A 27,493-nucleotide genomic window follows, 5' to 3' on the forward strand; every position below is an offset into this window, starting at 1 on the left:
CTGCAGGAGGCACCTTCAGTAAGCATTTGAAGGAAAAAAAAAAAAGTGCAAAGCATCTGTTATTTTATTTCTTAGAGTTTTGTTTTAAATGACCTTATTAAATATTTATATTTTGTGAAGATTTATAAACATTCATAGTATAAAACACTAATTGTAGTTCATTCTGCAGTTTTATTTATTGATAACAGTGAAATAAATACGACAGAACAGCAGATTCTTAATTTGTGGTACTTTTTATCATGTGGAACAGTAACAGTGCCTTCAACAGTGAGGTTTGAAGGAAGCCTACCCCGTGAACAGTGAGCGCCAGCACAGCGCAGTGGCATTCGCCTGGGTTGTATTGCTGCACTGTTGGGACAAGCATAGTCCCATGCAGAAAGCCATTTTGACCCTTTTTAAAATGATGTCTGGGCCTAGAGAGATGACTTAGCAGTTAAGGCATTTGCTTACAAAGCCAAAGGATCCAAGTTTGATTCCTCAGGACCCACATAAGCCACATTCACAAAGTGGTGCATATGTCTAGAGTTTGCTTGCAGTGGCTAGGGACCCTGGCATGCCCATTCTTTCTCTCTCTATCTGCCTTTCTCTCTCTAAAAAAACAAGCAAACAAACAAACAAAACTGATCCCTCGACTGTACTGTATTTCATTGGCAGAGCACTTAGCATGTGCCAAGCTCTGGGTTCCATCCCCAACCTTGCATAGGGGTAAAAGCTGGCTGTGACAGTGGCCCACCTAATCCTGAAAGTGATTGTCATCCCATTTTGGAAGTGATGCCCTCCTCGCAGGAATGTGAAGGGTATAAAGAGGGACTGGATCTCACTGCATGTGTCCACAATCTGCTGGGAAACCTGGCTCTCATGGGTGGCAGCCCTTGGCCTCTGCCCTCCCTTGGCAGTCCGTTCTCCCTGTCCTGCTGCTCCCCAGGTTTGCGCTCCATCCTGTACTTGGCTCTACTTTGTTGCTTGCTTAGGCCTCACCTTCTTCCACCCCAGGTGTGCGAGCAGCATCCCTGTTGGCACCTGTTAAGAACTCTGAAAATCAGTGTAATGGATACGTGATAATCAATGTGAATTAAGTTTTTTAAAAAGGGGGGATTTGTTGTACATTTATTGAAAATGCTTTTGGAATCTGTGTTTTCCTTTACTGGAGAAATCTATGAAAAGATGACTGTGTGCCAGCAATTGAGGAAACAGGATGGGGAGGCCACAACCTTCTAGTTTGAGTTCTTTCATGGTGATCCTGTTGTGCATTATAAGTCATAGGTTCCGGCTTGCTTTGCTAGCATTTTCTGTAGGCCAGGCCTAAGCTGAACACCAGCCTTGCTACCATCTGCGAGCCACCGCCTGGTACCCCAGGGGCTTAGCTAAAGCCAGCTTCATGGGTGCTTCTGCAGCCAGTAGCTGCTATGAATTTTTTTAGGAGGGATGTTAGCAGGTGCTGGCTTATGGGCAAACCTAGGTCTTCCTCATCCTTAGCACCAAAGAGCTTGCTGCTTACCTCCATGACCGCCTGTCCTTCATCATGCTGGGCAGCAGTTTGGAAGAACTTGAAAGGTCATCCTTTCTGGCTTGCCATCTGAGCCATTGTTGTCATTATCACCACTGTTGTCCTTATCATCATATATTCCATTGGAAGCACTGGGGCATGTATTGCTTTAAAAAAATCAACAGCTTCATTCATGTAAAGATTAAAAAAATCTAATTTCATTTTTCATCTTATTTGGCAGCGATAATAAGCTTATTTTATATACTTCATTGGCAAACCCGTATTTCTCTCTTTCAAATTGCTGTACTGTGGACTTTGCCCCCTGTCCCCACCACTTGACATTACCCTTATTTCCAGTATATTTCCTGGTATATTTATGTGGTCTTCCTTTTAGTTGGTTTGTGTCTTCTGGGATTTTGGCCAGTGTCAGCCTGGTGCTTTTAGGAGTGTCTAGACATGCTACAGGCTGAGAAAACATTTCCATAAGCACATGATCCCAACCATTGCATTCATAGACAAAGATTAGAATGATAGTGAGTTGTGTTTAAAGCCTGATGCCAAGAATTCACAAGCAGAGGTTGTGGTGGTTTCCTGTTGCAGCATCCATTTGTCCACGTTTAAGACTGACAGATTGGGCCACTCTGCCTGACACTGATTGTCATAAGTACTTAACTGACTTGGCCTGCCCTTAACAGCATGGGCCAGGAGCACATATAAACTGCTGTTCTCGCACAAGGAAGGTGTGCGGACCCTTGTATCTGAGACGGCCTGAGAGCAAAGCCACTGCTTTGTGATGAGCCTCTGAGCCTGTGCCCTGTCCTCTCAGTTCACGTTCCTGTGCTCCCTAGTCTGCCTGGTACAGGCCTTGCCCAGCCATCTGTGAGGGCTCTGTTTCTGGTTGGCCCTTGGTCACACCCCTGCAACTCCCACCATGGCAACTGCACTTGGACTGCAGAACACAGAGGATGTATAACGAACAAAACTATACCATGAGGAAGAACAAATGAAGGGTGTGTGATGAATGGACAAGCAAGAACTTCCTCTGAATTTTTTTAAACAGCCACAGAGCCTAATTAAATCACCATCCACTTTAGGTGTGTCAGCAAAGCAAGAAAATGTTGGCAACTCAGTCAGAGAATGGATTCACAGAAAATATTTTTATTTATTTATTTTTATTTTTTATTTTTTGGTGTGGTGGTTGGGACTGAACCTAAGGCAAGAGCTGTTAACACTGAGCTAGAGCCTCAGCCCTAAAATTTATTATTTATCATACTTTGAAAGATTTTTTTGAAAGATTATTTTAATTCAGGGAAGAGCTTCAAAGAATAGTTAGGAAATGACAAAGTAAAAGCCAGAACAGACTTCATAAAACCTAGCATGAGAGCATCAGAGAAGCCAAACTTTGGGGTTAGGGAGATAGCTTAGTGGTTAAAGGGCTTCCTTGCAAGCCTGCTGACCTGAGATTCCTCCTCAGTGCCCATGTGAAGCTGGGTGTAAAGTGGTGCACGCAACTGTAATTCCAGTGCTCTTCCAGCAATGGAGGTAGAGCCTGGAAAGTGATAAAGATTGTAGCAGTGGCAAAAGAAGTTGGGAAAAGAGAAATACCCCCAGGTTGTCTCTGACCTCTTCTCTTCCCCCTCCCTCAGTATACATACATACCAACACGGAAAACCTGCTTGTTGTTTTCCTGTGCTAGGCTGCCATATAGTATGCTCCTACAACTCACATGGGTGGAAGTTGTCCCACACAGACCCACAGCATGGCCACCCCAGCTCATACAGTACAGGGGCACTTCTGGGGAAAAGTAGGCCAATATAAGACAGGGCAGTAAGCATAGACCTAGCGGCTGTCCAGGGCACCTCAGCAGTCACCAGCAGAGCCTCTCCAGGTTGCAAACAGTGATCTCAATAACTGGAAGAGGGTGTCTGCCCTCTGGTGTGTGGTGGATGGGTGCAGGGTATCATTTACAAGATGTGTCAGTTCATGTTAACAGGTCACCGTGCTAACCCTCCTGTTGAGTAATTCTGAACTTGAGTGATGCCGTTTCTCATTAACTGTCAACTGCAACAAAGTTCTCAGGATGGCTGGAGCCTTCCAGGAAGGAAAGTGCTTGTATAAAAACATGCTCTGTGTGTCATATCAGACTGTCTGGGCCATTCAAGATTGTGTTCAAGTACTGTATGAGAGCAGTAGCCTTTGGGACATTCCTCAGTGGAACTACGAATGGACACTGTCTTGTGATGTCCAATGGTAGATCTCCACAACACTGGTTAAACACCGGCAGGGCGAGTTGGCACATCCTTCTGGTCCATTTCTCAGATCTGCCAACTTGCTTAAGCACAGCTTCAGGCATCAGTCACCGCCCTCACCCAGCTTCTTCTCTAGTCAGCACAGGGCACTGGCGGCCAGCCTCCTAGTGCAGCAGACCTCGTCCCTCCCTGCGGCTCTGTGTAGGATGTGGAGCCATTTCAAATGTGCTTCTTTGATAATAGCAAGACAGGAGCCGCCCTGCTGCCCGTGCTCAACTCAGAAGGTTCTTGGATGCAAGCCCATGAAAGCCTGCAGATGTGGCTTTTCCTGAGCTACCCATGCTTCTGCGTGTTGGTAAAATGCAGCCATGTACCATCTGGACAGAAAAGGCTATCTCCCTAAAACTCCTTGGCCTTGCTAGTGGTCTGAAGAAGACCTCTTTTCTGGGTCCCATGCCCGCCACACCGCTTACCCCCACTTTCTTTCCCAGGTGCTGTGGCCAGCACTGAGGTGAAGATGAGACTGCAGGAGTTTGTTCTCAACAAGAAGAAGGCACTGGCCCACCGGAGCCTGAGCCACTGCCTGCCCAGTGACCCCCGCTACTGGCACGGGTAGGTGGTGGCGTGTACCTGTCCTGTTCTTAGCGGGGAGGGACAGGTTGCATAGTCTCAGTACGTTGCCTTCCAAAGCAAGTGGGGGAGTGTGGTTTGAAACCCCTGAAGATGGTAGCCACCACAGATCTGATGGTCTGAGGGTGACAGGTGTTGCCATCACCCAAAGGAGTGAGCAGTCTTCAGAGCTCCAAGTGACATACTTGGCAGTCAGTATATGGTCACGAGTGTTGGCTGTAGTAGGAACCCCTTACAATAGACCTGTAGCCTACCTTTCCACTGCCATTATTTGGTTCTCATTCAGTGCTTGGTTGATTCCTGGCTGAGTTGCTAAGCCCTTGGTTATCTTTGATCTTTTTACCAAATCCCTACCAGAGCCTGCATGGTGGGCAAACAACACAGCAGTCTTGCTTGTGCTCAAACCTGCAGGTACCTGACTTGTCTAGAGCTAAGAAGGCTTAGGTAGAGGCATTGTGCCCAGAGGCTGTATGGAGGTGGGGCAGAGCCTAATGAGGTTATTCTATGGAGCACATGGATGCTGGAAATGGCTGTGCAGCCCTCAGGGTCACTTCTCTGCTGGAAAGAAGGTGGGAGTAGTCTTCATCTATTGGAGTACATCCCGCTCTTCTAGAGCCTCCAAACGACAGCCAGGTCTACTCAGCACTGGCTCCCACCGAGCCAGTACCTTTGATTTAGTAACTAACTTCAGTTACCGTGACAACTTAAAAAGCACCTTTACGATGATGCTCTTCATTGTCCTCTACATGCTCTGTGGCTGCCCTCCGCCCAAAGCATGCCTGTGGATCTTGTAACTCAGAGGAGCAACAAATGATAGCAGTGAAGAGGGTGACTGTGAAGGGAAGGGTTCCTGAGAGAGCCTAGTGCAGCCTGGGGCCTATGATGCAGCCTGCTGGAGAGGTTAGCTAGGCTTCTGTTGTTCTAAATCACCATTGTCCCATGACCACCTTTGGGGTGGCTATTGTCAGAGGGTAGTACTTGGGATGGCGGTTTGGAGTTAGACATGGATTGATACTACAAAGAGCAGAGCAAGCCAGGGCCCAAGAGAGATGGAGGTACCTGGGAAGGGAGGTCTGCCTAGGACAGTGAGGGACCAAATTGTTAGAAGATTGTTAGCAGCCTAGGGTAGCAAGAGGAGCCCTTTCAGAAGGGAAGGAGGATGAGGCCCACCTGGGGTCTAGAGAAGGGGGGTCAGGAGCTGGAGTAATACATGGGATTCAGAGGCTCCTTGGCAAGAAGAGGTACTTGTGGGTTGCAAGTGATTGTGCAGAGGTGCCGGAGGACAGTCACAGTGGTAGGGGCAGATGGCAGCGTGAGATGGGGAGACGGACTGGCAGGAACAGAGGACATGGAGGCTTTGGGTGGAGGCAGAACGTACCCAGCTGGTAGGGACAGGGTGCCTCCTACAGGCAAGAAGGAAGGGCAGCGGGGACATGTCTGGAGACTGGAGTGAAAGAGTAGTAGCTTCTAGAGGGAAGGGATGGCAAATTGAGAAGAAAGAAGATCCCTTTTCTGGAAGTAAGGGCGTGCTTGCCCTGGCTTTCGTGGGGTATACCTACACATTTTACATTGAATGGGTTTGAGAGTGCTACTAGCTGAAGGCAACAGAACTTAACTTTAAGGCTGTCCTCCTGGAGACAGACTTGCTTGTTTTGTCATGTGAAGACCCTGACCAAACATCTTGGAGTGAAAACTCATGCACACTGACTGCCCCTGGCAAGACACTGAAGAACAGTCTTCAAAGGAAAGAGCCAGATCGTTACCCACTTTACGCACCTGATGAGAGCTCAAGGCCTGTGAATCCTGAACATGAGGACTTAAACCAGTAAAACTTCAGGAATAAAATTTTGTGGGGGAGAAGAGTAGACAAAAAAAAAAAAAAAAAAAAAAACAACTATAAACCCACTACTCAAAAACAGACATCAAAATATTAAGTTTCTACTCTTTGGAAAGCACCTTTAATAATAAAAAGTCAAGCATAAGATACTTGTAGGACATTTGTCCAGTAAGTGTCTATAATATGGAAAAGATAAGCAGCCCACCAAAAAATACAGGCCAAATTAGGGATGGTTATATCACAAAAGGAGGTGTGTGGGTGGTCTGTACCTCTTCAGCAGCCATCACAGCAAGTTGCCTCCTTGTGCCTACTGGGCTGGCTAAATCTTCAAGAGGCTAGAGGTAGCAAGGCAGAGACAGCTATACCTGCACAGGTGCCAAGTAAGGCACAGCCCTGTTGGGAACCAAGTTGGTTCTCACATCAGTAAGTCCACCCACCCTTTGGCTCAGCAAGTGTGCCTTTTAGTGTTTGCCCCAGAATGCGGGTGCACACCCAGGCGTGGACGCTTCACCCCTGGCAGCAGTATTCCTGTTCCTAACTAACAGACCAGAGGAGCCCATGGCAGGTTATAGGCCTGATGTGTACTGGAACTGGGCCCAGCAGAGCAAGGACCATGTACTGGTCAAACTGGGCTAGTAGGTCACCAGCTAAAAGGCAGAGGGGGACTCTAAGGTCTTAATTGCAGTATGGAGGTGGACAGGTTATGGAAGTGTCCAAAATTCCAATCTGGAGCATGTGACACATGACTGGTTCAAATTGAGACAGGCTGACAAGCCAGGTGCAGGATTTCTATTAATAAGCACCATGTTATAATTGCACATTGAAATAATTTTTTATATCTCAAGTAGAATGCTAACATTAATTTCACTCATTTCTTGTTACTCATTTTGATGTGGCTGTTATATTTAACTGGCACATGTAGCTCGCATATCTGTTGGACCAGGCTGTCACACTCAATTAATGAAATTTGTTTATTTTAGATCACTAGTATAAATTTGATGCAAGGGGAGAGGCCAGTTGATAGAATTTAAGTACTTGAATTTGTGTCTTTATTCTTCATTCTACACTTATTCTACATAAGATAATGCTTATAAAGAAAACACAGCAGTTGTTTTTCTGTTCTTGAATAAGACAAGGACTACCTTTTGAGTATGTGTATGTATGCATGTGTGTTTATGTGCACATGTGTGCATGTGTATGTGGAGGCCATAGGCCACATTCCCCTTCATTTTTGACACAATCTTTCACTGAACCTGGAGCTCACTTACTTGGCTAGCAGCCAGCCCTGCACTGGACACTCTCCTGTCTTTGCCTCTCCAAAATTGGGATTATGGACAGGGGCCACAGTGCCCAGCTTTTTAGGGTACTTGTGGCGTAAGCCTTCATTGGAGCCGCAGGTACTTTACACATCAAGCCATCTCCTCAGCCCTATTCTTTTGGCTTTTTTTCTTCTTATCTTGGATGATGTTGATGGTGCTGCTGAAGATAGAACCCAGAGCCTCACACATGCTAGATAGGTGCTTTACTTGGCTACAGCCCCAAGGACTGCCTTCAGATAAAATGTCCAGTGCGTACACCCAGGGCTTCTTAGATCTTACCAACATCTTTCTGGCTTCATGCTAAGTTGGAAATTAAAGAATGGAAAACCAGAGCTATTCTTGGTCAGGGAAAGTCAGGTAGAAGTTGCTGTGCAGTCCTGCCCTTGGAGTGGGAGGTATGGCTGGGCTGAGCACCTGTATGCTGGTGGGTGACAGGTAGAGGTGAAGTGAAGGTGGAAGTGTGATCTCAGCCAAGGATAGGATTTTGATCTTGCTCACACTTTTGGATCCTCCACAGAACCTAACCCTGGGCACCACACTGAGGTTGTAGCCTGCATATTTCCTAGTGGCTACCTGTTCCTGGCATAAGGAGGAGGTAGTGTGCACAGTGTGGGGTGGAAGGCTGCTCTTGGAAGATGAATTCTCTGTGAAGACATGAGAGCCCCTTCTAGAGTCTCTAAATTCTCCAAGTGTGCCACAAGCTGACCTAGGAGATAGTGGGGATAAACTGTGCCCAGTGGCTCCCATGTGTCAGCTCATTTGAAAGCTTGGAAGGAAAGTGGGCTTTAATGCTGACAACATCTCAAAAGATCAAACAATAAGAGAAAGTCTGTTAGATCCTAAGTGACTATAGTTTCTCCAGCTCCCAGCTTAATTATGAAGAAACCCTGCCACCATAGTTATATTTGTTACATTTATTTAAATTACCATATTTAAATAGTTTGTTTTTCTATAAATAACTCTTTTAACTCAAATACTGCATATGCACCTCATGCTGTTTCTTATGAAGAAGAAAGGGAACTCCAAAGGCCCTAAATAATGTTGTATTGAAAGGTCTGGAATTGGCCAGGCCCCATTACCCATAGGGGATCTATGTGACAATATGACCTGGAAAGAAATGGTTTGCAGGCTTCCCCCCACATGTATGGTGTACATGCATATGTGAAAGCACATGTACACACACATGTGCACATGCATGTGGCAGCCAGAGGTCAATGTCTGGTGTTTTCCTCAATCTCTATTTTATTTTAGCTTTAGACAGAGCCTTTACAGACAGACAGAGAGAGAGAGAGAGAGAGAGAGAGAGAGAGAGAGAGAGAGACAGACAGAGACAGAATGGGTGCACCAGGGCCTCTAGCCACTGCAAATGAACTCCAGATGCCAATGCCACCATGTGCATCTGGCTTCTGTAGGATCTAGAGAATTGAACCTAGGTCATTAGGCTTCTCAGGCAAGTGTCTTAACTGCTAAGCCATCTCTCTAGCCCTCTACCTTGTTTTCTGAGAGATAATCTCTTCCTGAACCTGAAGCACAGATTTGGTTAAACTAGTTGATTATACTGGCCGTAGATTTTCCTGTCTCCACCTTCTAGTACTCAGGAAAACAGGTTAATGGACACCCCACCATGCCGATTTTTGTGTGGGTGCAAAGGATCCGAAATCAGGTCCTCTTGCTTGCAAGGCAAGCACTTTACCCACTGAGCTGTCTCCCTAGCCCCTCGCGAAGACTGTGAAGAGGGCTTGGGGTGGAGCGTGAGTTATGCTAGGTGCACATGTGCCGCGCTTCCTCAGCTGCACAGCCCTCCAGCCTGGTTGCACATCATGGAACACCCAGATTTGATTGGGAAAAAGCCTATATTTGCAGCAGAATTGTGCTCGGCATGGTAGTTTGGGTGGGTGTGGCCTGATGTGGTACAATTTCCCCAGCTCAGGAGCTCTTCTAAGTATGTACAGCCAGGTTGAATACCAACCAGGCTAAGCCTTATAGGCCAGAAAACTGCCCTCCTTGGATTGTTGTCTGAGATTCCCTTCAGCTATTCTTTGTATTTTTTGCTTTCAGATATTTAAATATACACCTGTGCATATTTTAAAGTTCTCACTCGTAAGTCAAATAATTCCAGGTGCATGGATGTGGAGAGCTGTATTCAAATAATTCATTTAACAAATTCCAAATAAGAAAGTCTGCAAGTTTGTTTATAGTCATTAAACAAATGTCACACTTTCAAGACCTGCGAAGTATCTTTAATGTTCAATGTTTGGATCAAGACTTGGCTGCCAGTGTATCTAGGTTTTGCTTGGTGGCCTGTGTTACCCCCCCTCTATCCCAGGATCCAACTCTTACCTCTTCCTCTTCCCTGCTCCGAGCATTCATCTAGCTGCAGCCTGGCCCTGTCTGGCTATTTTTAAGAGTTTGAGCTGTGCTTGACCATTCAGAAAGGAAGTGTGCTTCTATAGTGACTTTCGGGGCAAAGATATCCATTGCTACTGAGCTACACAGAAAGGGGGATGGCCAGGAAATGTGCTCTGTTGAAAGCATGGGTGAGGGGGTTCCATGCTGTCTTAAGGGCCAGTGCTGAGTCTAGTAGTCATAAGGACAGACCAGGACAAGGATATCAGTGGGATATATCTGGGCAGAGAATGAACTACAGGGCCCAGTTAGGCAGGGGCCATTGGCACCATTGATTACTTATGGTACCTTTTGGCATTAGTTTATTCTCAGCTTATCCCTGGAGAAGAGGAGCTGACAGAGGGGAAGGACTTAGGATGCCTTGGACACACTGATGTCTGCCTTTGCCTTTCTCCAGGAAGACACAGCACAGCTCCCTGGACCAGAGCTCTCCACCCCAGAGTGGGGTGTCAGCCTCCTACAACCACCCAGTCCTGGGAATGTACGACGCCAAAGATGACTTTCCACTTAGGAAAACAGGTCAGTGTGCAGCGTGCTGCTGCCTGGGAGCCTCCGCCGTGGCTGCGGCCCCTTGGCCCAGGCTGCATTGTGGGCCTCTTGTGCGGGGTTACATACTGTTTTGTTTTGGTTTGTTTTGTTTTTGCTTTTTGGGTTTTTGGGTTTTTTGTTTTTTATTTTTTTGCATTAGAACATCATTTTGAATTTTCTCCTTATAATTCATCCCCAAAGAAGAGGCAGGCCTCATACACACACCAGCTTTCTAGACTTGGGGCAGAGCAGCAGGGTAGTGACTGGGGCTAAGACAGCTCCTGCTGATGTGCTGGCCAAGGTCAAGTGAGTGCTCAGACGGGTTATCAGAATGTCCAGATGGAAGCAAGTGTCCTGGGGAAAAGACACCCCATATCATGAGACAGCTGTTATGGACAGAAGGAGAAGAATATTGAGACATCAGAGGCAGCAGTATCATTCTGGAAATGGGAAGTATAACATCCATGGACACTCTAGGTCTTCTTAGGTTATGGTTATAGTGAATAGGAGCTTTGGAGAAGTGGGCCAGGGTGGCTGTGAACAGTTCCTTGGGGTGTGAAGAAGGGAAGGTCTGCTGGAAGCTGTCCTAGATTCTGGACTGGTGTAGCCTGTACCTTTGAGGTAGAGATGCATCCCCCAAAGTGCATGGCAGTGTGGGGAATGCTTGGGTACCCTCTATTGGAAGTGAGGTCTGAGCAACACAGCCGTTACTAAAATAGTTCCACAGAATCCACAGTTTGTCAATTCTGGGCAGAGATAAACACCGAAGCATATAGCATGTCACTATACTGAAGCATTGTGAGGGAGGAGAGGGCTTTCCTGACCCTACTTCCTAAGGAGGGAAGGCTTTGGGAGGGGAAAGTGGGACCCTGGCCTGTGATGGGTGAGGTAGTGCCCTAGGCATGATTTAGCATGGCTTCTGGCAAACTAAAATCTGGAACTGGGAGTTGAAGGGAAGAACTGGTGAACTCAGCCTAGATAGAACTTGACTGACATTTGAGGTATGAGATAAGGTAACCCTGTCAGCTCTGGTAGATGGTCTTGCTGTGAGGACTGAGAACCTGCCAACACAGAGTCTCACTAAAGGCCATGCCTTCCTGTAAACACCCGTGGGAATCCTCTCTACCAGGGTCCCTAGGAAGAAATAGTGCAGTCCATTTGCCCCATCTAGCCCAGAGCAAGTCCCTGGGGTTCCACACATCCAGGAGCAATCGTACTGCAAGTTCTGCTTTCATGGCCTCTGCTAGCCATCAGTCGCCTCCAGCGCCAAGGTGCACAAGCCTGTGAGTCATTTATAGCATGTACCTTCAGGCCACCATCAGGATGGAGACTACACACTCATGCTGTTAGCTGCCGCTATTCACCAGAGCCATATGGCCCAGGGCCCCTGCCACCTTTCCCAGTTTTCCAGGCCACAACTGTGGGGCCCCTGTGCTGGGCTGCATTTCTCTTGGAACTGTTTGAAGCCCTGGCCAGTACGACCTATACTGCTTCTAACTTTGCAGTACAGTTCCATCTGTTAGTGCTCACTTTGGGGGAATGGGAGAGCAAACACATCTCACCTTGGGAAAGCACCAGAGGATTCTAAGATTTGGTTACCTTACAGTTTTTAACAAGGTATCACCAGTTCATTAATAAAAGTGATCATGAGCATTCCAGAGGAAGTATTTAAGCTCATAAAACAGTATAGAGGAGGTGCTCTGTGTCACCCTGGACATGGCTGCTCACAAGCCCTTTAAACTCTGCTGCTTCTGAGTGACTGCCATCTGTGCCTTTCTGAGGAGGCAGTGCCGTGAAAGACTTCAGTAAGGGAGCTTTCTGCTGTGATGTACTGTGATCCAGTCACATGCCGCTCTTCAGTGACTGCCCATAAATACATCCGGTTGACCTTGCAGGCTGGCTCAGTCCTTAAAGGCTTTTAACCCCTATGCACAGCAACTTCCCCTGCTCTCTTCTAGCCTCCATGCATGTTTTCTGGGCTCCCTGATGAGCTCAGGTGTCTTATTTCCCTCATTAAATTAAAATACAACACGACAGATTGCACGTGTTGAGAGCCACAGTAGGTCTAGCCATCCCAGCTCCCCAAGTCCTCCCTAGCTCCTTCAGCCATGAGTGCCTTAGGGGACACTCTCCCCTGAGGTGCACCTTCCCCTGCTGCTTGGAGACACAGGGAAGGTGAGAAGGATGATACAAAGCTGCTCTAGTACCCCTGAGAGGTTACATGGTCCACACCTTTCCACCAGTGACTCACCCCTCCTGGCAGAGCACCTCCTGGTCTTTGCTTCACTGCCCACAAACATCAGGAACGGGCTGGCAAGACCTCTTCTGCTTCATGTAGTGGGGGCCTACATGGAAATAAGCATAGTTTTGTAGTCAAAGTCTGGCAGCCGGGCATGTCTACTCTGCTGGTATGAGAGTGTAGCAGGCAGCCTCAGGTTTGCTGAGATGAACATTCAGACCAGGACAGTGATGGAGGAAGGGATATTTATTGAAAATTACAGATCCAGGGGAAGCTCCGTAATGGCAGAAGAAGTGGCCTGCTTTCACAGGGTCAAGCACGGGGAGGGAAACACAAGCCAAAAGCCGCACAGCACACTTCAGGATATCCATCTAGGCACACTTTGCATACCTTTAGATTGAAATCTCAAACCCACCACCACACCTTAAGATCTGCCCAGTGGCACTGCCTCCAGCCAGGTGGCTGCAGATACAAACTACAAACTAATAAAACAATGAATATATTGGGGGCCATCTATTCAAACTAACCACACAGAGCTGAGCTCCCACACCTTTGCTTATCCTCACTCCTGCCTTCACCCTCTCACAAGCGCTCAGAGCTACACAGGGTCTTCCAAATCCAGCCTCCACAGACAGTCACCTTCTGTGACCCAGCTCCAACTTTCTGTCAGATAGTTGCTGGATGCTTGACAGCAGTAGTCTCTGTCCCTCAAGATCCCACAAGAATTCTGCCTGGAATCAAGGTCAGGTGGTACTGCTCCCTTCCCACTGCTTCTGGGAAGTCTCAAGGATAACCCCAGGTGAGTCTCTGAGGTCATTTAAAGAAACTAAAAATGGATGCATCAGTGAAGTCATGAAAGAAAAGGTACCAGGGACTGGACTGAACCTTGCAGTTTGTGCTCATCCTAGTTCATTTTCTGTTGCTATAACAAAATGTCTAAGACAAAAATGTGTAAGGAATAGATTGTTTAATAGTTCATGTTTCTAGAACTCAGGAAGTTGGATAGCACAGTTACAGCTCACCATAGCATCTGGAAAGAGACTTCCTGGGGCTGGGGAGATGTCAGCAGTTAAAGGCACTTGCCTGCAGAGCCTTTTGGCCCAGGTTCAATCCCCAGACAAAAAGCCAGATGCACGAAGTAGAAAGGACCTTCATGTAGCATCAAATGCGGTCATAGTAAGACAGCAGCCCACAACAGTTCATGTGTCTCTTTTTTCTCTGGCGCCACAAGGCCCATCCTGCCTCAACTTCTAGGAAAAAAATTTAGGAAATCTGTATTAACCACACCCCCTTCCAAGTAGAGGAAATGCAGAGCAGACCTTCCCAAGGTGGGCCTTCTTAGAGTGAGCCCTGGCACGCTGAATGCAGATTGTGGGGAAATTTCCATCTTGAAATGAGGAGCGTACCCTTCCAGAAGGACTTGGAGCAGCAGGCACCAAGAATTAAGAGGTGGCAACTCACTGATTCACAAACACGTGTACACTTGTACACACAGAAGGACTGAGAGCAGCAGGCACCGAGTATCAAGAGGTGGCATCTCACTGATTTACAAATAGATAAGCTTGACTAAAGTTGGAAACAAACCCAATGGGCTTTTGCAGGTGGCTGTGTGCTATGTGGGTACTCCCAGACTGTCTTGGCCTCTGAAAGCACATATGTAAAAGATAGCCTCTCCCAGGGAGTGGCACTCTGCACTACTGAAGGCTCTGCTTGTACCACCCAGGGCTGAGGCAGGATAGGTCTACAGTCCTGCCAGGGTGGGAACTCACCATGAGCTCCCCAGTTGCAGGTCCATGAAGACCCACAACACTGTCCACACAGGAGAGCTATCACAGCCAAATGGTTACCAGTGCTGACCCTTTGGCCAGTGTTGACAGCAGGGGTGACAGGCACTAGCTGTGGAGCAGCGTGTCTGGCCCTGCTCTTCAGAGCTTCCTTCACAGATGCAGTTTGGAGCTGGAACGGGCATTTTGCTTCTAGACTGTGAGGTGCGGCTACCCATGGGTGAACAGAAAACCAGTGTGATGTAGAAGCCATGATAATGACATGGTTCTCAGACCTGTAAGGCACTTGTTGGTCAGCTTCCCTTAGATTTTGGAGCAATGCTATCATAAAGTTAGAGAGGCTTCATTTAGTAGCACATTAAGAAGCTCCCCATTGAACAACAAACACTCTTCATTAGTTTCCTCTTATGCCCAATAAATCAGCCAGTGACCTCACTTGTTGTCTGCTGGTACACTGTGATGACGTCATGAGCGTGAATGGCAACATATATATGACACAGGCAAGCCCCAGACACATGACAGGTGGTCCTAGCACATTGCCCAGAGTGCTGCCTTCCACTCAGTGTCCTAAGTGGATGTTTACCAGCTGTGTCCCCCTGTCTATAACTACATCTCCTTTCATGCAGCTTCTGAACCCAACCTGAAATTACGGTCCCGGCTTAAGCAAAAAGTTGCTGAGAGGCGAAGCAGCCCCCTGTTGCGTAGGAAAGATGGCCCTGTGGTCACTGCTCTAAAAAAGCGTCCCCTGGATGTCACAGGTATGTCTGCAAACAGGTCAACCCACCCCTGCTATCCCTCTGCAATGGCATTCTGAACAGTGGTGTCTCCACCTGGTACAGTTCCCTAACACAGTCTTGTTCTGCAGGAGTGCCTGGCCCAGTCTTGCTCCATGGCTCAGGTTCCAGGAAGGTTATCATTTAGCCCAGGGGAAAGATCATCTTGTATAACATTTTAGGGGTTGTTCCTAGGAATGCTCTGAAGGTGGATTTGATACTACCATGCCCATTAGTTGTGATGGTATGTTCCTGCCTGCTGTCTGTGCTCCCAAAGCTGGCACCTCCAGAACCTTCCAAGTGTTCCCTGCCACTATACTTGACTGAGCCGAGTAAGGAGATCAGCTGGTTCCACTTCAATGAACCTGCTGCCACTGGCCCCATCTTGTGGTAGACAAGCAGCAGGACACAGGCAGAACCCTACCTGTAGGCAGACAGTCCCTCGAGGAGCACCCCAGCTAAACCTCTCACCCAGGGCTCACGCCTCACCATGGCGTTCACCCCTGATGCTTCTTCATCATAGCTCCAGGAGAAAGAGTGCTAATCAGAACCTCCTGAAGGACGACCCAAGGCCGTGAGCGTTGTTTGGAGGCCAAGGGTCTGGTTGTTGATCTGTGAATGGAGCCGGTCCAGTTTGTTCTCATTTGTTGCAGTGAATGTGCTGCTGTCCGGGAGGAGCAGAAGGGCTCCTGCTGTTCTCCTTCTTAGCAAGTGGCCATGTCTCACACACACCTGCCATTGGGACAGGAGGCCTGGCTTTCTAGACATGTGCCAGTTACACCAGGCACTTCAGGGTCAGCAGTGCAAGTCCTTACTCCAGGACCAGCTTCTAGCTTGGGGATTTGTGTAAAAAGGAGCCTTCCACCTGTGTGCACTCAGACCTCTTGTTTACCACAGCCTTTCTTGCCATGTAGCTTTCTGTTCTCTGCTAATTCTGCTGCCTAGAAAGGGGATTCTGTTCAGAGTTTGGGGCTGTGCAAGTGCAAAGTATTGACACTCAAGTGCAGCCTGCCTGCCTGCAGTAGCACCTGGTGTGATCCTGGCCTCACACACGCATGAGCTAGGCACACAGCTTGTGAGAAGGGCCGCCAGCAGACTGTGCCAGGTACCACATAAAAAGTTGGCACTGCCACCCATTCATTCAGTGGTTACTGTCATTTGAAAGTTAGACTAGGCTGGTGTAGTCTTAACACAGTGAAGAAGCTGCTTCTATCTAATTAAGGCACAAGGCCACCAGAGAGGAGAGCCCAGGAGGCCAGCATGATAGCACTGGTCAGTGCCCAGCTCTGCCAGAACAGTCCCCCTCATAAGTCCAGGGCAGGAAGGTCCATGGAAGCCATTCTGGCCAGATAGAGCTGTCAAGAAGGTGACATCAGAGCTACAGCTTGTTGCTGAGTGAGGAGGGAAAGGACTGTGCTTGTCCTGACTAGCTCAGCCAGGACTGTGGGAACAATCATCCAAGTAGATTAAGGTAGCCTCCCACCAGAAGACCCTTGAGCAGAGGAGACTCATGCCCTGCTGGAGGACCATGAGACCAGCTTGAAGACACAGATTTACACTGGTCTCTTCTCAGTAGCCAAGGAAGTCCACACTGGTTGAAGGACTCAAAAGAGCAAATAAGCTACCACACCTGCCTGCCTGGAAATGGCTTGCACTCAGCCGTCTTCCCACACTCCTCAGTGTGTGCTCACCCAGAGTTAATGTGGTGGCTCTTACCGTGCAGCCTTTTCACCTGATAATGGTCACAAATATTTCTGGCACCTCCTTTTGCTGATGTAAATAATAACAGCAAGTTTATATGTGTGTACTTATTTTATGCTCATGTTAATTTCCTTATATCAGGTTCCTAGGAAGGTTATGAAATAAGTCCTGGCATTACCTAGTTAAAAGTAGATGAGCAGGGCTGGAGAGATGGCTTAGCGGTTAAGTGCTTGCCTGTGAAGCCTAAGGACCCTGGTTCGAGGCTGGATTCTCCAGGACCCACGTTAGCCAGGTGCACAAGGGGATGTACGTGTCTGGAGTTTGTTTGCAGTGGCCAGAGGCCCTGGCGTGCCCATATTCTTTCTCTCTCTCTCTTTCTCTCTCTCTCTGTCCATCACTTTCAAATAAATAAATAAATGTATACAAAAAAATTTTTTTAAGGTGGATGAGTAGTTAGATGCATGCTCTTTGTATTGGCTCACATTACAGTGTGTGTAGGTGACAGTGTTAATTGGGGACCTGCTGTGAACATGCTTCTGAGGAGGACTTGCCAAGGCCTGGTGTGTAGCAGCACTGAGCAGGGTCTGGGTGGGCATGGTGGCTGCGTGACCCCCAAAGGCAGAGTGGAGGCTAGAGAAAGCATATGTTTGGGAGTGAAACACAGACTCCTCCTCAGTCCAGGCTAGCTCTCGAGCTCCATGCTGGTGAATGCAGACAGCCACCCCACAATGAGCCAGCACTGCAGTTGACATTAGCACAAGGGATGGGAAGGTGCACAACATGAAGACTGATTCCTGTGTTCATCATCACTGCCTGTGACGGGGCACTGGCTGTGAGCTTGTTTTGTCCAGAAGCACTGGATATAGGATTGTAAGGTGGAAATATGGTGCAGGTAGCTGTTGGGGATAAGGGCCCACCCAGGGTACTTAGTGGGCAGGTTGGTCCAAAGAGAACCAAATTGTTGTCTGCCCAAATTAGCATGAGGATGGATGTGTTTGCCCTTGTGTCTTACTTAAGGCCAGAACAGCTGTCTGCTGGAGAACCAGCTTCTTCCTCTGTGTGTGTGGGGGGCGGGGGGGTGAGGGAGGAGGGTGATGAACAACATCTTTGGAGCTCACCAGGGCTAAGCTCCTGTTAGATCTGAGGGTAGTGGGCACATTTGTTCTCTCCACACCCTCTTCCCTCACTTCCATGTCCCTTGGTGCTACAATTGCAGCCATTTTTCTGAGCAACTTACTGCCTGGGGAGTCCTTAGAGGTTGAGTGTCTGCCTGTACTCGGGCAGGCTGACAGGCGTGGATGAGATTACTAATAAGGGTGTCCCTTAGCCACTTCAGTGGTCCTACTGTTTCCAGAATGGCAGGCACCTGGACTTTTCAGGAAAACAGTCAACATAGCATGTGTCTTTGGGACAGACCTCACTGAACATGGAAAGCTCAGGGCTGTCTACTGTGTGTGGTTGGAAGCAGTAGCAGCCCTGTATGTGTGAGAAGTGGCAGAACCTGGCTCACTGAGCAGGGTGGAACCAAAGACATGCAAATTGGTATTAAGACTCCTGTGTGATTTCAGATAAACCCACCAGCCACTGGAATCACTGGCTATTTCCGGAATACTTGGTAGTTCATAACCAAACGAGGATTTCCTGTAAATTGAGCAGTCACTGTAGGTTGCTTGGGTTTGAAAATGTTTTCATAGAATCACAGTGAATTTGACCTTTCACTGTTCAAAGTTACTGGGCCTCTGTTGGCTTGTGTTTTGTTAGACTGTGTTATAGGCCTTACTACCTTTCTGGTGGTTCAAACCATCTTCAGTTCTCAAGAGCTACACAACAGCTAGTGTGCCCTTCTCTAGGCTAGTGTGCCCCTTCTCTAAAGGCTTTAGCAGAGCTGTGAGCTCACGGGAGGGCAGCCGCCAAACCAGGAGTCAGCATGTGGTCACCATCCCTGCTTTGAGCTACATCCTGTTTCTGGTCCTGCTTTCTGCCCACTGGCAGGGTGAGCAGGAAGAAGCATAAGAGAAGTGGTCCACAGTGCCATCCCTAGAGCACTGCCATCTGTGCCCAGCCAGCACCAGCCATGAGCATGGGACATTCATGCCCAGCATGACCCAACTGCTGTTTCTCATCTACAGACTCCGCGTGCAGCAGTGCTCCGGGCTCCGGGCCCAGCTCTCCCAACAGCAGCTCTGGGAATGTCAGCACCGAGAATGGCATCGCACCCACAGTGCCCAACGTCCCAGCTGAGGTCAGTGCACACAGGGCCAGTCACAGACTGCCATGTGCCAAGTACCTCACCTACACTCCTCCCAAGCCTGGCTATCCAGCCAGGTTCATGGCTCCTTTTGGAGGGCTTTCTGGGGCCTGTCTGTCCCTTGCCGTTGGTATGGCTTCCCTGAAGTGTGAGTACGTTAGTTCATATGGTGTCAGGATCTTTCCCTCACCAGCACCCATCCAGACTGCATGTCATGGTACCCTGGGAAAGCAGTGGGCAGGTGGAATAAATGTGTAGTAAGAAAGAAAATGTTTGAGAAATCAACAAATTAAAACATCAGCCAATAAACCAGGAGTCAGGGAGATAATTATCACTAGTGGTCACCACTGTAAGAGAGGAAGGGTCGGGTTGGCTCTCTCCGGAACAGAAAGTCCCGGCATGTGTGTGTACATTGCACCTTTCCCTCATTTGGCAAGCATCTCTGGCACCCACATCTTACTCAGGGCAGGAGCACCAACAGCAGAGAAGGCTGCTCCACATGCTGTCCACGAATGGGGATGCAGGCACTCTCCAGGCTGCAGAACACCAAGGACTCAGGCTGCCTACATTGGCACTGCGGGCTGGGACAGGCGGGCAGCGCCCTCTAAGCAGCTTTCTGCACTGAGCCAAAACGGCCGTCTGATGTCTGCAGTAGCTTACTGAGGAGGTTCCTTCTGAGCTCCTTCTAACTTACAAGGGGTTGTGATTTAGCAAGCATAGTTTACTTCCTAACTTCCTGCATATTGAGAAGTGAGTCCTACCCTTTCAAGGGGTTGACAGGCTTAGCTGGGATGCACAGGCACAAGTACTTAGTGTTTCATCTCAGTTTTCCAGTCCAGTCCCTTTATAGAAAAGTGTGTGACTGCTAGGATTGACGTGCACACTACTGTCCCCAGCTCACTAAATCCACATGTTTGTTTGTTTTTCTTTTACTTTATGAATCTATTTTCTTAGTCAATTATATTCTTCAGCCTTCTCGTTTAAGGACTTCTTTGGTTGTTGACAGTTTTAATAGCCTTCTCTTCAGGACTTGGAGCATGGCCGAGTTCTGCCTGTCATTGGCCTCAGAGCACAACCACAAAACTGCTTCCTACCCTGGGAGGTAGACTCCTGTTCTCTCTTGTTGATGGTGGGCCCAGATACTTACGGTACCTCATTTGGGTGGATATGTATGGTGTTGATTTTTATAAGCCATGTAATATGTAAATTAAGCTGCCATAAATTAATATAGATGTCCCCAATAATTATAAACAGGTTGCCTGTGTTTCATATCACAGTACTCATTGTCACAGGCAGAGCTGGTTTTTGAGTATTTAGTCTCATGTGCTTAACCTTTGCCAATTTCAGAGATTTGAACTGGATGTGTGATGGCCAAGGGCTGATTAGGAAGCAGAAATCTGCCCCCATAGCAAGCAGGACACCTGCAAGTAGGCAAGGCATGGTGGGGTGGGCCCTGTGGAGACAGTGTTCTGAAGTCTCCTCTACAGGGGAGTAGGTCTCTGGAGAGCATCTGGTGTCTCATTCCATTTACCTTCCCATCCCAGAGTCCACACAGTTGTAGACCGTGTGTGCAGGGCTCCAGCCACAGGTCCTTGGCTTTTTATGGAACCTCAGTGCTCCCAGGATGTGGACGAGCCCATCATGCAGTGGGCCATTCCAAGGGCTCTACCCAGAGACAGCCTGCACCATGAATGCCTTGCTGTTTCTATATGGGCAAGTAGACAGTGCTCAGAAGACTGCTTTAGTTCCACATATAAATTACCCAAACAGCCACTTCAGTGGTGAGGGGATTACACCTTCGCGAATATTAGAAGCTCTGCTTATTTTGTTTACAACTAAGAACATCACATCATCTACTTTCTGTGACAGTCTAACATCTCTGAAGCACAACTTACCAGTACTTCTCGTACTTTTGACACATACAGTCGTCTAGGAAAAGTTTTAACACATCCCTGCCTGTCACCACAACCTAGAGATTGGTAAGGCACACGTGCTCCCAAGTGGCTCTCTGCAAAGTCCAGGACCTTCATGTTCATAGCCCGTGATTGCCTGTCCATGCAGGTCTGGAACACTAATGTGAGCTCTGGGACAATGTCCTTCTGTCCCCCTGAAAGTCTAGGGCACTACTATGCTCCCTATGGGGAAAAAGCAGCCATTTCCTAGCCAGGACTGCAGACAGGTTACATGGTGATAACCCTCAGCTCTTACACATTTTTTTGTCTTGGAAATGAAAATTTAAAGCACTAGAAGTGTTTCTCAGCAATAATAATAGCTTCTACTGTGAGAACTAAGAGAAAATGGGATTATGCATTCACGATAAACATCACTTGTGTTGATGTCTGGCCTGCCCTAGCCAGTCTGGTGTCCCTTCAGCCTTGTTTGTTTACTCTGCTCATTCATTGTACTCTTACTGACTGTCTTATTTCCATGTAGGGAGAGTGTCTGTTCTATAGCAGAAGGATTTTGCACAGCAGTAGCCCATATCCCAGCATGCTCCCACCAGCCTGCCCTGACCTCTCAGACCCTCCCAGGCTCCTGTGTCAGAGGTTGGAGTTCTGTGTAGCAAGTGTACTGTTGTGTGACTTCCAGTTCGTCATAGACCAGCATCCCCGCAGTCATTATCAGGGCATTTTCTCTGTGTCCTGGTGGTGGTAAATCTCCTACCCTAGGTCTTCTTCGCAAATACAGAAATGGATTAGAAAGAGGGTGACAATGGATAAGGTGAAAAAAGAACTCCGACTAGGAGGGTGCATTCACGCACTGAGTCGTGTCTCCGTTCCTGAAGCATGCTTTACCCTCTTAGAGTTTGTGTAGCAGGTATCTACACATCAGTACTGTGCACTGAAAATGTTCCCTGCAGTCTTCCTGGTGCATGCCACTCATGTTGAAAGAACCATGGTAGACCCTGTGATGGTCATGTTGTCTTCTGTTTGCAGACCAGCTTGGCACACAGACTTGTGACTCGAGAAGGCTCAGTTGCCCCGCTTCCACTCTACACATCGCCATCCTTACCCAATATCACCTTAGGGCTTCCTGCCACTGGCCCTTCTGCTGTAAGTTGGCCTCCATGGGTCTGTGTGACATGGGTGAATGTTGTGATCTTGCATCCTTAGTATCCCCGGCTGTCTCTTTCAGGGCACAGCAGGCCAACAGGACGCCGAGAGGCTTGCTCTCCCAGCCCTCCAACAGCGGATCTCCCTGTTCCCTGGCACCCATCTCACCCCATATCTGAGCACCTCGCCCCTGGAACGGGATGGTGGGACAACTCACAACCCTCTTCTGCAGCACATGGTCTTGCTGGAGCAGTCACCCACACAGGCACCCCTTGTCACAGGTGAGCACCCTGCACCAAGGGCCATGGCCTGGGCTCTGGGCAATTAGGCTAGCCCACTCAGTCTCGGGAAGGAGGAAAGAGCACCTGAGTCCCCAAGACAGTACCTTTGTGTGCCCCTGTCATGTGATAATGACCTTAACACAGCGATACACCAATCTTTCTTGGAAAGCTGTCATTTGAGGAGTCACACCAAGGCCAGGACCCCTTTGTTCAGCTCCTGTGCCTGCCTTTGATGGTGGTGGAAGACTCCAGCGAAAAAGTGCTGGAAACACTGAACTGACCCAGGCAAACATCAGTTTCTGTTCAAAGCAAATGCTCTACAAATGGGCTCCAGCTGAAGATGGCTATATTTAGAAAAATAGGAACTTTGTGAAATTGGCATAATCATAGTAGTATGAAAGTGCTGTTTCGGATATGACAGGGTTCCGTGTTTTCTGTGACACATGGGAGAACCCACCTGGCGGATGACCATTTCTATCTTCACACCATCCTTTTGATTCACCACAAAGCCACAGGCCTTGTACACTCTCATATTCCTCTAAGGCCAGCTTCTGGATGGTGTGTCAGGGAGTCCAGAATAGGTGTGTGGGCGTGTAAGGCTTATGTTCCTGTCTCACATGTTCATCTCCGCGGTGCACTTCCAGATCACTGATCTGACAGAAGTGCTGTGCCCAGCCCCAGGTGTCCGCTGAGACAGAGAGGGTGCCTTTTGGACCCAGCCCTAGACTGGTGTCTCACTGACCATGGACTGGAGCTTCATGTTGTGTTCTTCTCGCTGTCTGAGTGCTTCACGTCCCCGTCTGGGAAGTGGGGTGCTAGAATATGATGGGCTGAAAAGGCTGTGTTCCAATGAGGCAGTGCCTGGCTCCCTGCATCTCAGTGGGTATTGGTCCTCGGATGTAGAAGCTGGGTATTTTGTCATTGTTGTTCTCTCTCTTTAAAATATTTTTATTTATTTATTTATTTGACAGAGAGAGAGAGAGAAAGAGAAAGAATGGGCTCACCAGGGCCTGTAGCCACTGTAAATGAACTCCAATTGCATGCACTCTCTTGTGCATCTAGCTAACATGGGTCCTGGGAAATCAAACCTGGGTCCTTTGGCTTTGTAGGCATATGCCTTAAGCACTAAGCCATCCCTGTTGTTCTCTTTTTATTGGTGGTATTGCTTTGATATACCAGCCGGGCCTCAAAATTCAGATCCTCCTACCTGTAACTCCTGGGTGCTTAGCTCTCAGGCCTGTGCCTCTACACTCTTCCCCAGCCACCCCGTTTCATCTTCCTAGTGTTCCCCAAGCCGTTCCCCACCTCTCCCTGCCATGTGGCCCTGATGCTGGGTCTTGCCGGAGCCCCTCAACTCATTCTCCTGAGGGAAGGAGCTTCCAGAGCAGCTCTCTCCTCCTCATGTCTGTCCTCAGAGGTCCAAGCTCCCCATTATCTGGATCAGTGATGTTCCTGCTAGAGTTGAAAGGAAGAGTGCAGCATGTCAGCTGTTAGCAAGGCCACAGCTTGCTCATCACAGAACACACTTGCACAGCACTGGCCAGCATAGAGGTCGGCTTCTTAGCCTTGCACTGGAACCACCTTCCTTCCCCTGCCCAGCACCCTGACTGACCAGCCAGAGGAGGTGTGTGGAAGCAGATGTTCTTTTCTAAGGCCCGTTCTCTCTTTAGGCCCCTCTTTACCCATGGCCCTGCCTGCAGCCACCGCCTTCCACCCTCTCCTTGTGTCTGCTGCACTTGCCTGCCTCTCATTTAGCTTTGGCTTGTGTACTACTGGAGGTTTGCTTCCTTCAGTGTGCTGTCCTCCCTTCTCTCCTGAGGATGGCCACAGACCGCCCCTCCTACTGGGGCGGGGGGTGTCTGTGTGTGTACACAGCCCTGCTACCAGGGCTGCCATGGAATATATGGTAGGCTGATTCCCAGGGGATCTCTGGTCCCTCCTAGAGCTGGTTCTTTTGGTAGAACTGCCAGGCAGTCTGTACTGGAATGACTCTTAGGTGATAGTTGTATCCACATTACTCTGTGTCCTAATGCCAGGGCTTTACCACCTCCAGCTGAAATGGGTCTGTTTGCAGAGCAGCTCACATGTCACAGGGAGGTGTACATCGTTGCCACCACTGGTCACTCAACAGCTTTTCTCCCCCTCTCTCCTTCCTCTTCCCCTCTGCTGTTTTTTCCTCCATATTATCTTCAGACTGGTATCTTTCAGGCCTGGGGGCACTGCCCCTCCACACACAGTCTTTGGTTGGTGCAGACCGGGTGTCCCCATCCATCCACAAGCTGCGGCAGCATCGCCCACTGGGGCGCACACAGTCGGCGCCACTGCCGCAGAATGCTCAGGCCCTGCAGCACCTCGTGATCCAGCAGCAGCACCAGCAGTTCCTGGAGAAGCACAAGCAGCAGTTCCAGCAGCAGCAGCTGCACCTGAGCAAGGTGAGTCGACACCTGCACCAGAGGTGAGGTGGGTCTGCATCTGCCATCCACACAGCTGACACCAGGGGGAAACAGCTAGGTCCCGTGGACCATGGCAGCCCAGAGCCTTTTGAACCTCCTTGGTCCCCACGCCCATCTTGAATGGCCAGAGGCAGGGAGGGGAGGAACAGCAAAGCACACACTGGAGTGCAGTCTGGGGGAGGCACCATGCTGTGTGCCACCTACATGTAAATACCATGTGTCTATAGCAGGAGAGGCCCAAGGCCTCCCCCACAGCCCATCAGGACATGTGAGCCAGCATACTATGTCCTGTGCAAGAAAGCCTCTGATTCAACATGGGGGTCACCCACCTGGGCCCTCCACTTTTGGGTTTCAAAGACCATTTCCCAAGTAGATCATAAAGCAAAGCACAGCCAGAGGTCCCAGATTTCCAGTGGCATTGTGTCCAAATAGCACATATGCCAAGTCCCCTGGAACTTGCAACCACTTAATGTGGGGGTCAGAGGTTGGAGGTGGGACCAGGCCAGCCTGAAGAGGTCTGTGTACCCAGAGGATTCGCCAAAGCCCCACTCATCGAGCTTCAGGAGGAAGCAGGGCAAGGTAAGTGCTGTGGGAAACGGACTCTGTTTCCATCAAATGCTGGTGTCCAGTGTGAAACATCCTAGGTATGAAATTCAGATGCCTGTGTTGAAATCAGCCCAGGAGCGTGAGCACTGAGCCAGGCTATGTGTGACCTGCAGTGATCCTTCAAGAGAAACAGAAAAATGTCTTCACAAATACTTTTCCATGACCATGAACCTCCATAGCTGCATTGCTCTTGATAGCCAAACAGTAGAAACATCCCCAGAATCCATATAGTAATGGTGAATGATGGACATGTCTGTCTTTGCAGTGGGGTGCTATGGTGTTTTGGGACCTGAAAATAATACAGTACTGGCTAGTCACAGAGCTGAGTCATTATGATGTCAGTCACATGAAATGTTCAGGATAGGCAGAGCCTTGGAGATAAGAAGTAGGTTAGTGGTTGTCAGGGTGTGGGGCATCATGGGGTAGTGGAAGCAACCATCAGTGGGAATAGCATGTTTTTTAGGGGCAATGAAAACATCTTCAAGTTAGGTTATAGTGATGGCTTGACAGCTCTGTAAATGTACCAAAGACTTCTGAATTTTACATTAAAGAAAGCATGAACTTTATGGTTAAGAATTACAGTATTTCTCTCTTACCTATAATGGGATGCAATAGTCAGTATGCCTGCTGTCCACTGGGTAGTACAGAACCTTGTGTGCTAAGAACCATGATGGAAGGGAGGATGGCATGGCACATAACGTGCGGATACACTGGACGTGGAAGGTTTCTGTCCTGGGTAGGATGGAGCAGTGGAGTGGACTTTCATGATGCTGTGCACAATGGCATACAGTTTAAAACTACTGATTTATTTATTTTTAGAACCTAGTAATTTTGAGCTTCTGTTGACTCTAGGAGACTGAGATGAAGACACTCCATTGTGGGTCCTATCTCTTCAAGGTCCAGGCCTTCTGTTGTTTCCCTATGGAAGTGTGGGGAAGGCTCGGGATGAGAAGCTGTCTTGAAGAGAAGTGCATGTGCAGAGGCTGCTCTGATTTCCCTCCCAAGATGGGGGTCTTCAGAGTGATCACTTCTTGTCCATGCCCGCTCCACTGTGTTCTCTTCTACAGGCTGAGTGGGCCAGTATCAAGGACGCCACTTCTGGGTGTCTTGCTACCTTTGGTAGCTACTGTAGACCCCGTGCCCAGCATAGACTAAGCCAGACCCCTCCTGCCCTCCAGCCACTGCACCATCAGATCCCTACCTCCGGTCCCTCAGGGACTGGAGAGAGGCTGTGTGGGTGAAGTGCTTGACACGTAACAGTGAGGACCTGAGCTGGATTCCTAGCACCCACATAGAGGCTGAGTGTGATGGTGCAGTCCTGTATCCCAGCTCTGAGGGGAGAGAGGAGGATCCCTTGTACTTATTAGCTGAGTGAGAGACCCTATCTCAAAGAATAGGGTAGAAAGCAGTTGAGAAAACCACCTCTGACCTCCATACAGGTATGACCACACTCATACACATACAGAAAAAGAAAGTGCAGTGGAGGGCTTCAAACATCCCCTCCTTCATACAGGAAAAGCATTTACTGGGGTGAGACAGGTGGCTGCCAAGTGTCTGTACCACCAGGTGTCAAAAGCACTTTCACACTGTCTCTCTAATTCCAGCCTAGGCTTATTAATTTCATTATGTCACTCCCTGAGTGATGTGGTAGGAGGTTTGAGGAAAATGGGGAACACCCATTCCTGTGTGGTACATTCTTGAAGAGTGATTTAGAAGCTGGGTAATCTCACTGGATTTTGTTACATGATGGATTTATGGTAGCAAATGACAGTTGATTGAAATGTTTATACAATGTTTTCCTGGGACACCTGGAAAGGTAGTAATGTTCTCTATGCCATCTGGTACCAGCGTTCCTACCCTGCTCTGTGAGGAGGCTCTTCCCTGAGGCCTGGCCTCGTCC

At 48.6% G+C, this 27,493-nt stretch overlaps 1 protein-coding gene across 7 annotated transcripts in view; it reads left to right on the plus strand.

The window, feature by feature from the left end:
* Hdac4 (histone deacetylase 4) overlaps positions 1 to 27,493 on the plus strand; it is a 303,466-nt gene that overhangs the window by 214,483 nt on the left and 61,490 nt on the right. For 4 of the 7 annotated variants that reach the window (XM_045146718.1, XM_045146721.1, XM_045146720.1 and 1 more), the window contains exons 6-12: positions 4,227 to 4,347; positions 10,325 to 10,446; positions 15,105 to 15,236; positions 19,082 to 19,194; positions 22,137 to 22,253; positions 22,336 to 22,534; positions 24,728 to 24,966. In XM_045146718.1, the coding sequence (XP_045002653.1) occupies positions 4,227 to 4,347; positions 10,325 to 10,446; positions 15,105 to 15,236; positions 19,082 to 19,194; positions 22,137 to 22,253; positions 22,336 to 22,534; positions 24,728 to 24,966 (1,043 nt within the window). The remainder of the gene's footprint in view (positions 1 to 4,226; positions 4,348 to 10,324; positions 10,447 to 15,104; positions 15,237 to 19,081; positions 19,195 to 22,136; positions 22,254 to 22,335; positions 22,535 to 24,727; positions 24,967 to 27,493) is intronic. The other 3 variants (XM_004667834.3, XM_045146723.1, XM_045146722.1) reach the window with 1 other exon arrangement.

This window comes from Jaculus jaculus, chromosome 4 (genome assembly GCF_020740685.1).
Source record: "Jaculus jaculus isolate mJacJac1 chromosome 4, mJacJac1.mat.Y.cur, whole genome shotgun sequence".
In the NCBI taxonomy this organism is placed as follows: Eukaryota; Metazoa; Chordata; class Mammalia; order Rodentia; family Dipodidae; genus Jaculus; species Jaculus jaculus.